Consider the following 15,772-nt stretch of genomic DNA (forward strand, 5'->3'; position numbering starts at 1 on the left):
GCTTGCATCGTCATGCAAGCTTTAGATACTGTTTTAGATACTGTGTCGCAACATTACAATTTTAGCCTGAGCATTCGCAAAATCAATCGAGTTTTCCAACTGCTGACAAAAATTGTTATATCAAAGATTACAAGATTCGTCAAACTATATTCTGATCGTCGAACTGCGCAGTTCATGATCATCATCATGCAGATCATGAGGGTTAAAATTTTAAAATCATGTAGGATTTATTAATTTACTAGTAGCCAGTTTCGGTTTCTGAGCCGGAAATCGCTATATTACCTACAACATACATATAGGATTTTGTTTGACATCAATGACAAAATTCGCTGTGCTAAAGACAGCGACGTCGTTTATACTCGACATTGCAAGCATTGTAGCGATGATTCTCATATCTCGGAAGTGACTGCTGTAAGTAAATCTCGATCGCTGACGAGAGAATATTTTATACACAATTCACTTAATTATAGAATTTTTTACCTTGAAAAGATTAATTTGCGAGAGCAAGGAATAGATAGGTGAAAAAATCCACCAGAAAAACGCACGTATATACAATTCAAACATATTGAATTGAAAAAATGATACAGACGACCACTGTACGTGTTGTTAGTTCTGAGAGCTGCTGGAATTTAACAATGACCTCAGCATGACGCAAGCGATGGCGTTAAAATTTTGACGCCCACGATTTCCGTTTTCGATACGAATCAGTTAATATTACGAATATTGCGAGTTTTGGATACTATAAGACATGGAATTGATTTCCGGGATTATTGTATATATATTATAAGGAGATTCTCGTATAGTGTTGCAACAAATTTTGTGCGTCAACCCTGCGCCGTAATAAGCATTGAAAGGCTGCCTCGAACGTTTCCAAAGGCTCAAAATAGAGGTTGAAAGGAGTGACTTAACTGTGTGTCTTCAAAGCCATGATTTATTTCGAGCAAATAAATAAACATCGCATTCTAGAAACTTTCATTTTCGACTAGTAGCGTAGCCATCCAGAAGATTTGTTCGGCTATGCTAATATTTTATTCACTGTAAAAACTGATAAATTTCTAAAGACATGAATAATTTTAATAACTCGAAATTTACATAGCGAGACAAAATCGTCAGGCTGGCAACGCCATTGTTTCCGAGTCGTCTTATTAATAAACTCGAAACTTGAAATTTAGGATACAGCTATTTTACAATCTAAATGAATTAAGGGGCTTAACATTACGAGGTTTTGTCTTAACTTTCAGGTTTCAACTTTTGTTTTGAACAATTTTCCAAAATTGTCTCAATCCACCCTGCCCAAACAAAAAAGTCGCATTAATTCAGTTTCGTTCGATAGATTACGACGCTTTTTTAGAAGCGATCGTTTTCGTTGAAACGATTCTTTGGTCTATATTTTGGCGCTGGTCCAATTATATTTCTTAATTATGCACAAGTTTTGTTTCATAATTTGGCGCTTGCAAAAACGCTTTTCCGCGGTGTTGTTAACGTTGTATACTGCATGCATATATAGAAGCTTTGCATGGAAGTGTTTCAAATGCTTGAAAGCCTATTAATTTTTCGTATTCAGATTTGCATCCATAATAAAACACTCATTCACTTTGATTTTTATTGCAGTCCTCTTTGAGGCTCTGTCAATTTGCTTGCACTGAAAGCTTTATAATATCAGCTGGAGTAGTACAACGCATGCGCAAAGCCTATTTGTGTAGCCAGGAAATGCGCAATATACGGATTGTGCCCGAGCTTCGTTTTCTATAGTTATGTCGTAGTGAAGAAATTTGTGTTTTAGACGAAATTAGCAAACTTCAATTTCTAATCTTACAGTATCTATCGAATATATATAATGTACAGAATGGACTGCTTCGACCTTCGTGGCGATGTCATCGGGATTACGATCTACATGTCGTCTTTCTGGTTCGTCTACAAGGTCAAACGGGCCTTGACTGTCGTCTTACGCAATCTAAATACAGGCAACACGATTAATAACAGATAATATTATTACCTGATGTATATTATCCTATCACAATTGATGCAAAGTTATATATTATAAGCCACAAACTGATCTTTTAGTGCCAGAGAAATTTTAAAAAAAATATTGCTTTTGAAAGAATGTAAACTTTTCTTCCAAATATATCAACATGTACAATTTATGTACATCAAAAACCCTTTTTAAGATGCAATATTTCTCCGATTAAGGTATATTACAGTTAATAGAATATTTTGGAGACTAAATAAAAGTACAATACAACTCATTAACTATGTTATATTCCAGGTTTATGCAAAAATGGTTCTTTTCTCGTCACGTGTCTATTGTAGTTTAGCCAAATTTACCAATGGCATTCGTTTTGCTAAGTTCATCAACCTTGACTTGAAAAATATGTTAATTAAAATAGTTATTGCTATTGGTTTATCTGCGCAAAATACAATATACATGTGATGATAAAGGAACAATTTTTTGCATAAATCTTCCTCAACATAGTTAATGAGTTGCATTGTAGTTTTATGTGGTCTCCATGCAAACCATGTATATTCTATTAACTGTGGATAGATTAATTGAGTAAAAGTTTTTTCTGCAAAGTCACTAATAAAAAATTGAAGTTGCGACACTTGTAAATGATGAAAGCTTGAAAAGGTATCACTGTACAAAAGTAAACCTGAAAATAATAAAACCCACACAAAATGCGCACCTGGAAAATTTATCTTTAACACACTACCATCGCGGTAGAGGTGGTAAATATCCCAAGCTGCTCCAATAAGAAACATTAAGCCAATGATTCCCAAAATTACGAAGAAAAATTGTAGAGTTACTTTCGTATCAAATGTGTCCTTCACGTTGTCAACAATAGAGCCATCGATAAGAGAATAATCATACGCGTACTAAAAAAATTAACTAAATTTTAAAGCAGGTAAAATGTATTTGAGGCCCTTTCCAACGATATTGAGACTCAAAACTCTCTCTTGACGCCAACAAAAGCGCAAATCGTGAGATTCCATACAATGAATTAAAAAAAACTTTCTGAATTAATCGCATTGTAAAGCATTCATTCTAAATATGTAGTTGCACAGTTTTTCAAATTAAGAAGTGAGATCTAGAGACCATCATCTCATTGGAGGATGCCACCGATTGGGGTGCGGATAAATTCGTAGAAGGACGTCGGAAATTGCTGTATGGGACTGAATCACTTTTAACCATTTTCACATCCCAAATATAAAACATTGCACCCCCCAGAAAATCTAGGTATATGCGCGTCTGAATGTGGAGTAAAATTGTGAGATGTTGTATAAAATGCTATGATGTGGCTGCAAATGGGTAGAAATTAATATTCCTATATGATTTATGGTCTATTGAAGGCATACAATTTATAACAGTTTCATTTGATGTAACTCTGCAATATAGCCTGATTAGCCACATTCTCGCCTCCCGCTAATTCTGATAGTGGTAAAAAGAGCCTTTTCCCCATTATCAACGTTTTATCTGATTCTCTTACCTTTGAACTGAATCTAGATGCCATTACCTCCAAGCATGTATAGAATTCTACATTTTGAATTATGGATGCTTCAGCATGAGACAATACCATTCCAATCTGGAAAGATTTATCCATTTCCTTCACGATATATATTTCACGAGGAGACAGAAGAGACACTTTATCTGATTTTGACATAAGATAAAGTAGATCAAGGTAATGTGGAAACAACAGACGGTCTATTTCCTTGCTTCTCAGCGCTTCCAAAGCAAGTTCAACTTTTGGAAATTCTAGAAATTTAAAGATTCTTGGTACACGTTTCTTAAGGGAATTTAGAAATTTGGGGAAACTTGTCTTCCGGCCAACCCAACTTAAAATTAGGTAAAAAAACATTAGTTCCCAACTAAGTGCGTTTACTGCGCAGCTACAGACAACTTGACTCTGGTAACATATTACTGAATTATTTGCAGCTTGCGTGGTTGGCTACTTTTATTTTGAGGTATAGCTAGCCACTCAGAAGCCGACACGTAGCGAGTATAATGCTGCTATTCATGAACTATTTGAGAAACAGACAACATTTAAGAAATAGAAAATATTTTTCGCATTTCTGTACAGTTATAGAAACACGCGTGGGAGTTTTGGAGAACGAGAAATAATCAGTAAATTTCGAGTTCTCCCAAACTCCCACAATGTTTCCATAACTATATAGAAACAAAGGGGAAAATATTTACTTTTCTTTTATAATATAACTCAATAAAAAGATTTTGAACAAATATTATAATTCGATTCAATTATAAATTCCCATTACATTACTTCGCTTGTCAAGTTCGGCAGGAAAATTCCTGTTTCTATGCAGTTATAGAAACACGCTTCTTGACCAATCAGCACGCACGTACTATTAATGTTATATTATAAATATATATTAAACACATAAATGCATCTCATTTTTACCAATGATTTGAGCTCCAAGGTTCAGTTCCGCCTCTACAAATTGTTTCATATTGACTAATCCAATCTGATAATAAATGAAATAATTGATTTATGAGGAGTTATAAAATGTTCAAGCGAAATATATAAGGTCAGGTAAACGATCCAGCTGATCTGAGATCATGACGTCATAAAGCGTCTCGACAAAACTGAGTTATCATGTGCCTGGTGTTATTTGTCCTTATTCTTCCAACTAATAGTATAAAGAGTGAAGAATTGAAATTCTGATATGCAGTTGGGAAAAAAATAAACGTGTTTTTACATAAATATAATAAAATTACTTGATATTTTCGAGGGTCGAAATCATATTATGCAATGAAGGAAATGATAATTCAGTTTTGTCGAAGATTTGGCTTTTGATTGGTTGATTTTTATTCCCAGATCAGCTGGATGTCTTTGAAGCTTAAACGAGGTTCCACTTAAAGAAACAAGGTTTGCTAGCGAAATATTTCATATCAGTTTCTTTTCGAATTTTAACAGCATAAATAAATTAGTTCAACTTGACTGTTCTCAATTTAACGGAAAATATGATAATATTTCGCAAATGTACCATTTCTCTATACAAGTTTAACCTACCGTAGATGATTTTGTCCGTGATTTGCCTGACAAAATAATTGATCTTTTGCATAACAGACCAAATCTTAACTTAGGCGTAGAAAGAGCATGCTAACTGACTTTGTAAAATTGCCAAGTTTGGCTGCGAAATGTTGTAAATTGCGAAAAATATAGCCAAACAAATTTTGTATACTTTTTTACTGGGCCGGAAGTGTGTAACTAAATTAGCCTTTCTCACGATGACGAATATGCCGCCATTTTGGGGGTACTTTTTCAAAACGGTAAGAGCTCTTAACGGCGACTGTCTTTAATTCTAAGCTGAATTTATTTTTGAGATGGTCTGTTGATTCTAAAAAAATTGCTCTTCATGTTGTTATAATTTTTTAAACGCATTTGAGAAAATTGAAAGTACCCTAAAAACGTCATCGTGAGAAATTAGGCTAATTATATAATTATACACTTCCGTCTGTAATACAAGAGTATACAAAATTGCGTAATTCGCATGGCTATATATCTCCCGTACTACTTCACATTTTACAGCCAAACTTGACATTATACTAATTTTAGTATTCTTTTTTTAGAGGTGGTGATTTATTTTCTTCTTGTTACCTAGATCATATTAATTGGTCTATTATGCAAGTTGTCCATTCCAGGTGCGATTTTAGGGGAGCATAAAGATCCTGTTTACATAACCCTGTGATATAATTGATTTTTGCAATTTATTTCACAGTAATAGTAATTATTGAAATTCACCTTCTTGCCCACTGTCTGAGCGTTTTTCTTTATTCTGCTTTCAGTAATAATAGATGTTGTGTTGGCTGTGAACAGTGAAAGTAGCACCGCTCCTGCCAGTATCCAGATAACGCAAAGAACACGAGCAAGGATTGTTTTCGGCGTTTTGTCGCCGTATCTGAAAATGAAAGACTTTATAACTAGATTTCACTATGTTAAGACGAATTTTTATATTGTTAATACTCAAGCAGGTTTTAGATTTCTTTTCATTTGAGCAATTAGTTCCAGGTGGTTGCTCTGAAATAAAATTAAAAATGTCACTTCCCGCGAAGCTCGACTACAAACAACCAAATGCAAAGTAATTTTGTTATGATGAATCTGTATAATGACTATTTTTAAGCAGAATGTATTATAAAACAGAAAACAAAACTAATTTGCAATTCTAATCTATAATAAGAAAGGGAATTTAAGCATTATTTAAGCATTAGATATACATTATTTAAAACAAGCCAAATTTTTAGCGTATGACAATTTTTATAGGTAATTTCTGCATGCATGTCTTTATAACTTGATTATGATACAACCTGTAAAATTCCTAAAAATAATAGCGAGGTCATGTAACTCAATGTACAAGACACTCAAATTCTTATACTCACCCAACTGTTGTCATAGTGACTAAGGCCCACCAAAACCCATCAAACATTCCTCGAACAAAAGGTTTGCGGAATTGTTCGGAATTATAACAATGTTCCTAAATAGAGGAATTATTTGACATAGTAACCTCGTTACCATGATTTTTTTACGATTTAGAAATCATGAGTTTAATACTGAATAATGCATCCCATCTAATTCTTATTGAATTGGGGTGGAAGAGGATTTTCGTGAAAGCGCATTTCTGTATCGGTGCATATAAGAGAGTTATTGAAAATTGTGAGATAAGCAGCTATATTACTACCGTTGCTTAAAACGTCTGCGGACGGTAAAATGCTTTACTGGAAAGGGCTTTTTCTGCGCCTCTTGTCCCTCCTGATAAACGACAAGCGTGCCATGCAGTTGCCTCTGCGTGGGAATCGAACCCTATTGTAAAGCTTATTTTTCAGCTTACCCGGATGGTGATTCAGAGTAGCATAATCACAATATTCGTTGCATATAATATACACCTGAGTCATATGCACTATTACGGCCTGTGTCACATTTTTTATCATTCGTTTAGACATATAGACGCTTGTAGGCTGACACATGAATGCGGTGTCTAAAATATGAGTAAGCACTACGCTTTACTTTGACCTAGACTCCTTTTACGAAAACTTACTAAAAACCAACCAACGATCCCAACTGCCCAGGATAGCGACAGAACCAGAGCAAAGATTGGCCATGATGGCGTAATTATATCAGACGCAGATATATCCAAGTGTGACTCACTCCTTAACATTACCAGAGCAAACCCGGGTGACTTTCGTAACTTTAAGAACGGAACTTTGTGCGAATAGACTTCTAAATAGAAAGTTTATGTCAGAAAAATGCTATCGTATTAATGATCAAAGGTTTCGATTATATTTTATGCAAAATTTGACGAAGATACATATATTGCTTTCCAAAATCGAGAGCATGTTTCTGGAAGTGTCAAAAAATACTCAAATTATGCTGTGTGAAATATTAATTAATTTGGTATTGTTTGTATGAAACACGCATTATTAACAAATACTTTAAATATTAACAAATGCTTTCAGGGATATTGTAAGCGGATTTTAGATATGAATATTTCACTGTCTTTCAGTCTCAGATTATAGTTTTGCATGAGGATGAATTTCCACTTGCGGAGAAATAGTTCGCTAGCGGAGTATTTGCGTATTTTCTTTTCAATTGAGAACAGTCATGTTGAACTAATTCATTTATACAGTTAAAATTCTGAACAAAACATGCAAATATTTCGCTAGCGAACTATTTCTCGGTAAGTGGAAATCCAGCCTAAAGCTGCATGGTTTTCCACCAGCGATATTTTTCGCGCGAAGCGACTTTATTCCATTGTATTTGAGCAATTTGTTCCAGATGGTTGTAGTTGAGAGCTCAGAAACAAAAGTGAAATGTTCGCGCGAAAAATATCGCATGCAAGAATAAAAAATTCGGTCCCGCGCGCGAAATTCACAATGAAAAATAGTTTGATGATCAATCAACAGTGAAAATCCAACTATCCTCTATGGCCACAGTCCCCCATTTTAAATCAAGGATGTTTTCAACAACTAACGTTAACAAGGCATAAATTTTCATAAATTGATCACAAACGACAGTAGACATCACACTCTATTACCTAAATCTTTTTTGGTTGTAAACTCAGGAAAGTAAAAAATCAAATGAGATGTATTCCGGATACCGTGGTGGTGTAATATATCTTCCTCGACCAAATACTCAACCGAAGCATTGACGAGGGTAAAATTCAAAGTCATTCCTGGGCAGCAAGCTTCGACGGCTTCTGACAGGCATCGATAAACGATTCCTTGTTTTTGAAGTTCATCGTTCGCACCATCATGACCCAAATAGAGCTCATAAAATTCATTATATCTCACTTCAACTCCAGATATTTTGTTGCATTCCTCCTTCGGAATCAAAGGCTCTCCGCTTCTGCTGCCATCAACAGCATGCGACCAGAATAACGAAAACACTGATGTCACTATCACAAGCGACGCTAGACCTTCTCTCATCCTTGTTCGGTCTACATGTGTCCTGTGGAGTTAAAATTATATCGCGTTTCAAATCTTGATTATTTTTTAATCGAATTCACAATGATAACGGATATTGGATATCTAAACAAACCATGGAATTAAATATGATAAATATCTCCCCAAAGGCCCAAACCATACGAAACGTAACAGCGTTAACAGCTTTTAGCCTAAAATTTTTTCTTTCTATGATTTGATTATACGTTGTCGTCAGCGATAGACTAGTATACACGACTGAACAGGTGAAATAAACATGACAAGTGTCTGTGCTAATGCAAGCGCGCTAAAATTGATCGCATTTCCGTTCATTATGTACAACTGTCATGCATAAAGTGAATATATAATAAATTCTACATGATAATTCGTACTTTGAAACGAGCTGTTAACCTGTGATACCTACTACATTATAAGGCTGGTTTCAGTACTACTTTTCATAGAAAACACATTTCTTATCTCACCGGAAATATGCGATTTTAAGCAGCTTGTAGTAGCTATAATTATTGCCGCGTGTGTGACGGTCGCTAGGATAAGTTGTCTGCATGAAAAATTGCTTCAATTGTTATCAAGTAAAAGCAAAGTACACTATCAATTAACATAATACTACGTCGGATCTCCTCAACAATGACTAATTTAAATACTGAAATACACCCGTCACCCGGAATATCATAAATCGGCTAAAATGACTTGTTTACGACATTTACTAAGTAAATATGCCAAAATCAAACTATAGATGCATGTATATAAAGAAAACTATGCAGTATTTTTATTTTTATGACTGTATAATGTCAATGGACGAAAGAAAAATATGAATACCCTCTGGCCGTGTTTTCATTATTATAATTACAAAGGTTATTATGGAAAATTGTGGGAATAATTAGTCTGGCGATCACGAATTGCATCATGGGATCGTCACTTGACGTTTCTCAAATCTAATGGATCGTTTTTTTCAAAATGTAGATGAAAATGTAACCAACTTTCATAAAAATGTACCCTAAGCTCTAGAGAAACAAGAAAAGTTGACTTGAAATTATTCATTGAGATAAATTACTCACCCAACCAGAGTTCATACTGAAAGCAATACTGATGGACATGGCGACGACAAAAACTTAAATTTGTTATTATTTACGGCAAACTATAATTAAGTGAAGAAGGGTATCTTCATCATTTATGAGTTTATACAGCCTAAATTATACTTTAAAACCAAAATTATAGTCCTTAATGTGCCAACTCCTTCCCAAATACTGAACGTCTATATTTTATGCAAATGACCCTAAAAGCCCTGTCACACGGTGAAATTTCTAATAGCTTGCAATACAATTCTACTTTTGCGAGTTGTGAACTTGGCAATAACGTTACAATCCATGGACGTTTTCTTATACTTGCATTTTGAAGACTCTTTCACTAATTTCCATCTTTTAAAAGCAGAATTGCAGATTTGTAGTGCAAGTGGCAAGGAAAATTACAAGTCACCTTAATTGACAGTCGGGTATTCAAATGCATAAAACAGAATATTATACTTTCGTGTTAGAAAGCCTATATAGCTATATGGGTCACCTATTTTCAACCCAGTCATCGTCAACATGGAGACTACCTCAACCTCAACCTCAACATATAGTTAATAGTTGTATTGCAGTTTTATGTGGTCTACAAACCATGTATATTTTATTATTAAACTGTGTCAACATCAACAAAGCAAGAAGCGCTTCGACTCAAACTGTTGAAAAGCGCCTATGCGTGCATTGCCACATGTTTATATTAGTGCGTGTTGATTTGTAATAAGATCAACCGTGGAATATGCAGATGCGTTCCGTATTGGCCCCAGGCTGGCAGATATTGAAACTGGAAAGAGTGCAGTCTGTACAGAAAGCGAAGTTGGCAGTTTTAAATCATCTTATATGCTTCATTTGTTCTAAATTTAATTAAAATACTATAGTTACATGGTTCCCGTGATTTCTGGCATAATCTCTGTGTCACTTGACATAAACTTCAAACTTGTCACTTCACTTGACTCACCCAATGCTATCATGTATTAATAATCAAATATTTGTTTAAGGGAATGTCAGGAATGAAGCTTACGAATGTGCCTGAGAATTTTGCTATAATACTAGTTGCCCAGATTCTTTCACACTTTTACATTTTTCGTAAATACTATCTTAAATTTACATGCATGTCAAAAAAGGTAATACTGTTATGTTCATTATATTTTTAGAACAATTATAACGATCTGCAGAGTGGAAATGATGGCCGCGGGGTCAAAAGACATCTATGCATGTATGAACATATCACCGATATCACAAACCCCCCGTGCGTCTCAACAACAATTAGTCCTTAGCAATGAAAAGAATGATTTCAATAGACAATAGGGGGTACTTTTTTATGGACACGCAGTACAAATCTCTAATGATAGTTCACATACCTCAACTTAGAACACAATGGAGATATTTACCTAGAATATTAAAATGTTTCTGTATTCTTCTTTCTCCTACAAACACCAGTGCCAGGTTTATAGTCTGCCTCAAGGTCAATAAGACCGGATTGGGATGAGGTCATATATCCGTACTGAATAAATCCACTAGGCTTCTGTGTAAATCGCTTTACGAAATGTGTTTGTATGTATTAATCTTGGCTCCGTATATATATTTAATTTCCTTTGACCGGTACCAGCTAAAAAATTCATAAATTGCATTCACATCGACCGGTATTGTGCTTTCAGAAAGTTATTATTGATACATGGTAGTATATTTATTTGGACAAGACTATTACATATCTTCGCAAAATCGGCTGATGTGCTAATTGTAAATTTATTCAACATTAGTTTGCTTTCTGCTTTAAATGACACTAAAGAAACAGAATAAATTATTGCTTTCTACAAAAGTAGAAGTAAATTAATGAATCTAAAAATTCGTACGACTGCTCCTTTTTGTGATCAGTGCCTCATCTACTCTGTATTTTATTCCAAAGAGCGGAGCATTGTTGAATAAATTACAATTTAAAAGCATATGCACCCAAGCTCACGACTGATGCGTTTTGTGATGCTATTGCTTATAGGTAATCCGGATGGATGAAATCTTTCAAATCCTAATAATTCATAGAACAGCGGTAACCACGCATAAAAAAAGTGATCATAAATTTTAAAGCTTTCTTAAGGGCACAATACTGGCATTTTGCGGACTTGCACTTGATTGCTTAGCTATTAAATTATTTTGGTAATCGACAACGATATATTCATAGTAATGGGTTATCATCAGTAATTACCGGGTACCGTTAACTGAAATGCATCACCCTTACTTGGATCGGGCCCTAATACAATCTTTTTAATTTCATATGATGGAGTGACAATTTTGTATTCTAGAGGCCAACCACAGTGGAAAAAATAAATATGATCACTTTTGTTTCGGCTCAAATAATCCCTTCCGCCTGTATCCTGTGATATAAGTGTATCAAACTACAGTTTACAAGGTCCTCAATCGTTAATTGTGCCATTTTGGGGGAAAAGTTTGCTAATCATGGATCCAAGTTTCTTCAATTCATTAGGAAGCGAAATTCAAAATTACTTATATCTGAGTTTGTTATTTGGATATTTACATATTTTAATTAAGACTGCCTTGGTATTGGTACTGCCGGCGTTTCCATATTAACGAGGCTTGTTTCAAGTGTTCTGGCTTATGCTCAACTTTATATTGCTATGCGTAAAATGAGTCTTTTTTAGGTTATTTTCATGGTGAGTGAAATCTACACCAATTCATTTAGCATTTGCGAGGAATATGTAAAAAATGTCGGAGTGTGGCTTTTCACAGATTTTTATACACGACTTGCATTTAATAGAATTCAATAGCAATATTTAGGAGTCGGGCTTGCCGATCTGTCTAAATAAAGTTCTTATTCTTCTTTTGCTGTGGATTTGGTAGATTTTTGTTTTGAATTCGACATCCAACCTGGGTGGAAAACATGAAGGTGTATTGCGGGATCAAATAACCTCTAATCAGCGCATTCGGACCGTTTTTGTGTTCACGTGTATGTTGACGCGGATAAATATTTTAACGGAGAAATACTTTTGCCTATTCAAAAAATCCCGGCATCGTGTAGACAGGGCCATAATTGATTTAAATGTAGCTGATAATATAAATCGTGCTAATCCTTGTTCCGTAATCACCAAGCCTGAAGCCCCACAAGATGCAATGTATATATAAATACAAACAGTAAAGTGCACACAATAGAACTGAGTTCTAAAAGGGGTAGCATTCCTTGTCTACTCCCTTCTCTTTATATACTGAGCAATCTTTGTTGAATTTTTTGAAATTTGGAACTGACTAGCAGTAGAAAAATAACAACACAAATGTGTTTTATTCTTAAAAAAGCTACTAATATTGAATGTTGTGCTTGCATGGGCATTCCTATTTCCTACCACGATACAAATAGAAAAATTTCGCACTTGAAATACATACAGTAATCAAGCTTGGCGCTTTGTTTCGGATATTGAATTGAATCAAGTAAATATGGTAGCAGAAAAATATCGGAGAAAGAAAAACTTAAAATATGCCTAGATAACGCACAACTGAAAACTAGCAAGTGAGAATTTAGCTCTTTAAAGGAATAAGTTCAGTTAATTCCGCCCATATTTCTTTAGGTAACTTTTTAACAAGTTCTTCGTTATAACAAAAGCGATCTTCATATTCAAAACCAGGAGTGACAGCTTCTGATATTAATGCAAATGGTATCTCATTTGGAAACGTTTTACACTCATTTCTTTCAGTCATTAATCTAGTTGCTTTCAAGTAGTTACCGGGTACCGTTAACTGAAATGCATCACCTTTACTTGGATCGGGCCCTAATACAATCTTTTTAATTTCATATGATGGAGTGACAATGGTGTACTCTAGAGGCCAACCACAGTGGAAAAAATGAACGTGATCACTTTTGTTTTGGTGCAAATAATCCCTTCCACCTGCATCCTGTGATATAAGATAATAGATTACTGTGAGAGTCTGCCTTTTGTTTCCTTCATCATTCAAGATTTCGTGATTTGAACGGTACGTTTCCCGGAAGAATCCACCTTCCTGCGACAATGGCACCAGATTCAACTGCTGCATTAATTTATCCTTGCGCGAAGTCATAATTGTTTCAAAAGTTGATATTTTTCAATTTTCGTACTCTCTGAATTGGAAAATAAGTGTAATATAAATGTAAAGTAATCAACATATATTTTCGGTGCTATGGGGGGCAAATTGTGGTGGAATTACGGGCACTCTTGTGCTTATTGTGCTCCATGATGTGATGCTACTTGGCTCTACATCGGTGATTAACCTTCTCAGTTAAACTGTGCTTAAACAAGGGGGGATTTCGTTTTAGACCAATCAGCAAGTTTGGTTACATTTTCAGTAACCCAAGCCGAATGCATAAATTTTGACTACTTCTAGAAAAAAGGTACATTATTTACAATTTTACATATAATATTAAAAATTCAAGCATTCTGATTGGCTTTGCCTACGAAATGTAAACAAATTTTGGGATTAGTTTAAAACGAAATTACTCCTTGTTCATCAGTTAAACCCAATTAAGAGCACAGGTGTTACTGCATGCTAAAACTTTGGCAAAACGTTGTTTGCTTATATGGCGGCAAAAAGCTCGACATATAATCCGTCAGGTTCATGTTCAATTTTCAATTCATAGTCAGAAGATAAAAATCACTGTTTGATTGTGAGTGACTTTGTGAGAGAATATCAAATTATTTTAATCGTATTTCAATACTAGAATTCAAATATGCGCAAATCTGCGTTTCAACAAAACAAATTAATCTGCGGAGTGTCACGGGAAATCCGGTAGAATGAACTTAGTACATAATTATTATGTTTACTAATCTTAACACACATTACATAGCTATGTATCACACGGCCTGACGTGAGCACGGCAAAAACAAAGGTTCTTCACTAGGATAGTGACTGTATTATAAGTATCAATATCATTTTCTCTGAATGAAGCATTGTAAAAAAGAAAAAATTTAAAACCATATGATTATATTGATTTTATCTAATCATGTCAAGAATAAAGATGTTTGTTTTATTGTTCCGAATTCATTTCTTGCTAGATATATTGTTATCAACAGAACAGATGGCTCCTACAAACCATGGAGTAGAATTTTCGAACAGCAAATCGAATAAAATAAACACTATTATTAAAACTTTATGCCCGCAAGATTCTTGCTGAAGGCCAAGTGTGCAGATTTGCACGTCTTGTTGGATCATATTTTGAATTTTAAGATCGTTGTAATTATTCATCGGAATTTGCTTTTTGTAATGATTTTTTTTGCTACACAGATTACCTATAATCTATAGAAATTTTAAATACGTACCTCTGACCTCCGGCTATTGTTTGCCGAACAGTTCCCTCGGCTTTGACAGACTAACCTCTGCAACGAACTGCAACAATGTATTCACAAATTTATTACTTCGTGTGAGTGACACGATAATTCTGCTTGGTTGGTCGTGTCGAGGTTTTTGCCACATAACACCCGGTACGTCACTGGTACATCATCGTGTTGTGAAATTTTATTAAGAATTGTTATTATAAAGCTAATGTTGTCAATTCACAATAAAAAACACACGAATAACTGAAATTGGCGAATGCTAGCTTTTTATAATGATGAACATATGCGCACGACCAAATCACTTGATAACGTGGACATTCGATACCGCGACAGCGACATTCAATGTAGAAAAATTGCAAACTTTACTGAGCTCCTGCGACCCGAGGTTAACGGCAAGTCAGCTGTCAGCGTCTTGTTTATCCCAGAAAAGGTGCAGATTCGCACGTCTTGTTTGACGTTATTACAGTCTTTAAGAGGTGATTAACTTTATTTACATACCAATAAATTCAAGAGTAATGACGCACGCAAGGATTATGTTCATCTGAAGCTTGAAGACATGCATATATACATGTATGGAGAGGAGCTCTCTTGACTTGATTTCGGCCATTTTTATTCTCCCCTGACGAAGGCCCTTAGGTCTTAATATTTGTCTATGTATTTTAGGCATGTGGTTGTTATACCACATTAAATGCGAAGTTGTTTATCTGAAGACGCTGCTCCTCCCTGTTATCTAGGAGTATTTGTGATTAATAGAGAATGTTAGTTAGGTTTTTGAATTTCGACTTAGATCATATGCATGTCATTTATTCTGACTTACAGAATCCCTGAAGACTGAATCCCTGAAGACCCTGACGACATTCTTCTTGAAGCAAGACTGAACTGAAGCGATTTCGATTCCAATGTTATTGCTTTAGAATACGACGATCTTCAAAAGGTTTGCTACGTTGTAACTTTTCAGT

The 15,772-nt window shown here is 34.9% G+C and overlaps 1 protein-coding gene across 3 annotated transcripts; it reads right to left on the bottom strand.

The window, feature by feature from the left end:
* Nucleotides 1-1,591: 1,591 nt before the first annotated feature.
* On the bottom strand, nucleotides 1,592-13,308 carry LOC114540245. Of its 3 annotated transcripts, none has more exons than XM_028560526.1 (9): nucleotides 13,233-13,308; nucleotides 8,041-8,453; nucleotides 7,045-7,223; nucleotides 6,389-6,483; nucleotides 5,754-5,910; nucleotides 4,410-4,473; nucleotides 3,483-3,748; nucleotides 2,682-2,871; nucleotides 1,592-1,954 (listed from the first exon to the last, which is right to left on the bottom strand). In XM_028560526.1, the coding sequence occupies exons 2-9, from the start codon at nucleotides 8,429-8,431 to the stop codon at nucleotides 1,923-1,925; spliced, it is 1,374 nt and encodes a 457-aa protein (XP_028416327.1). In that variant the 5' UTR covers nucleotides 8,432-8,453; nucleotides 13,233-13,308; the 3' UTR covers nucleotides 1,592-1,922. The 3 variants fall into 3 exon arrangements, with proteins under 3 accessions (XP_028416327.1, XP_028416326.1, XP_028416328.1); XM_028560525.1 differs by having other exon boundaries at nucleotides 7,045-7,226; XM_028560527.1 differs by lacking the exon at nucleotides 13,233-13,308 and having other exon boundaries at nucleotides 7,045-7,226; nucleotides 8,297-8,374.
* Nucleotides 13,309-15,772: the final 2,464 nt, after the last annotated feature.

The sequence above is a fragment of the Dendronephthya gigantea genome, unplaced genomic scaffold (genome assembly GCF_004324835.1).
Source record: "Dendronephthya gigantea isolate DGI-Jeju-01 unplaced genomic scaffold, DenGig_1.0 000226F, whole genome shotgun sequence".
NCBI lineage: Eukaryota > Metazoa > Cnidaria > Anthozoa > Malacalcyonacea > Nephtheidae > Dendronephthya > Dendronephthya gigantea.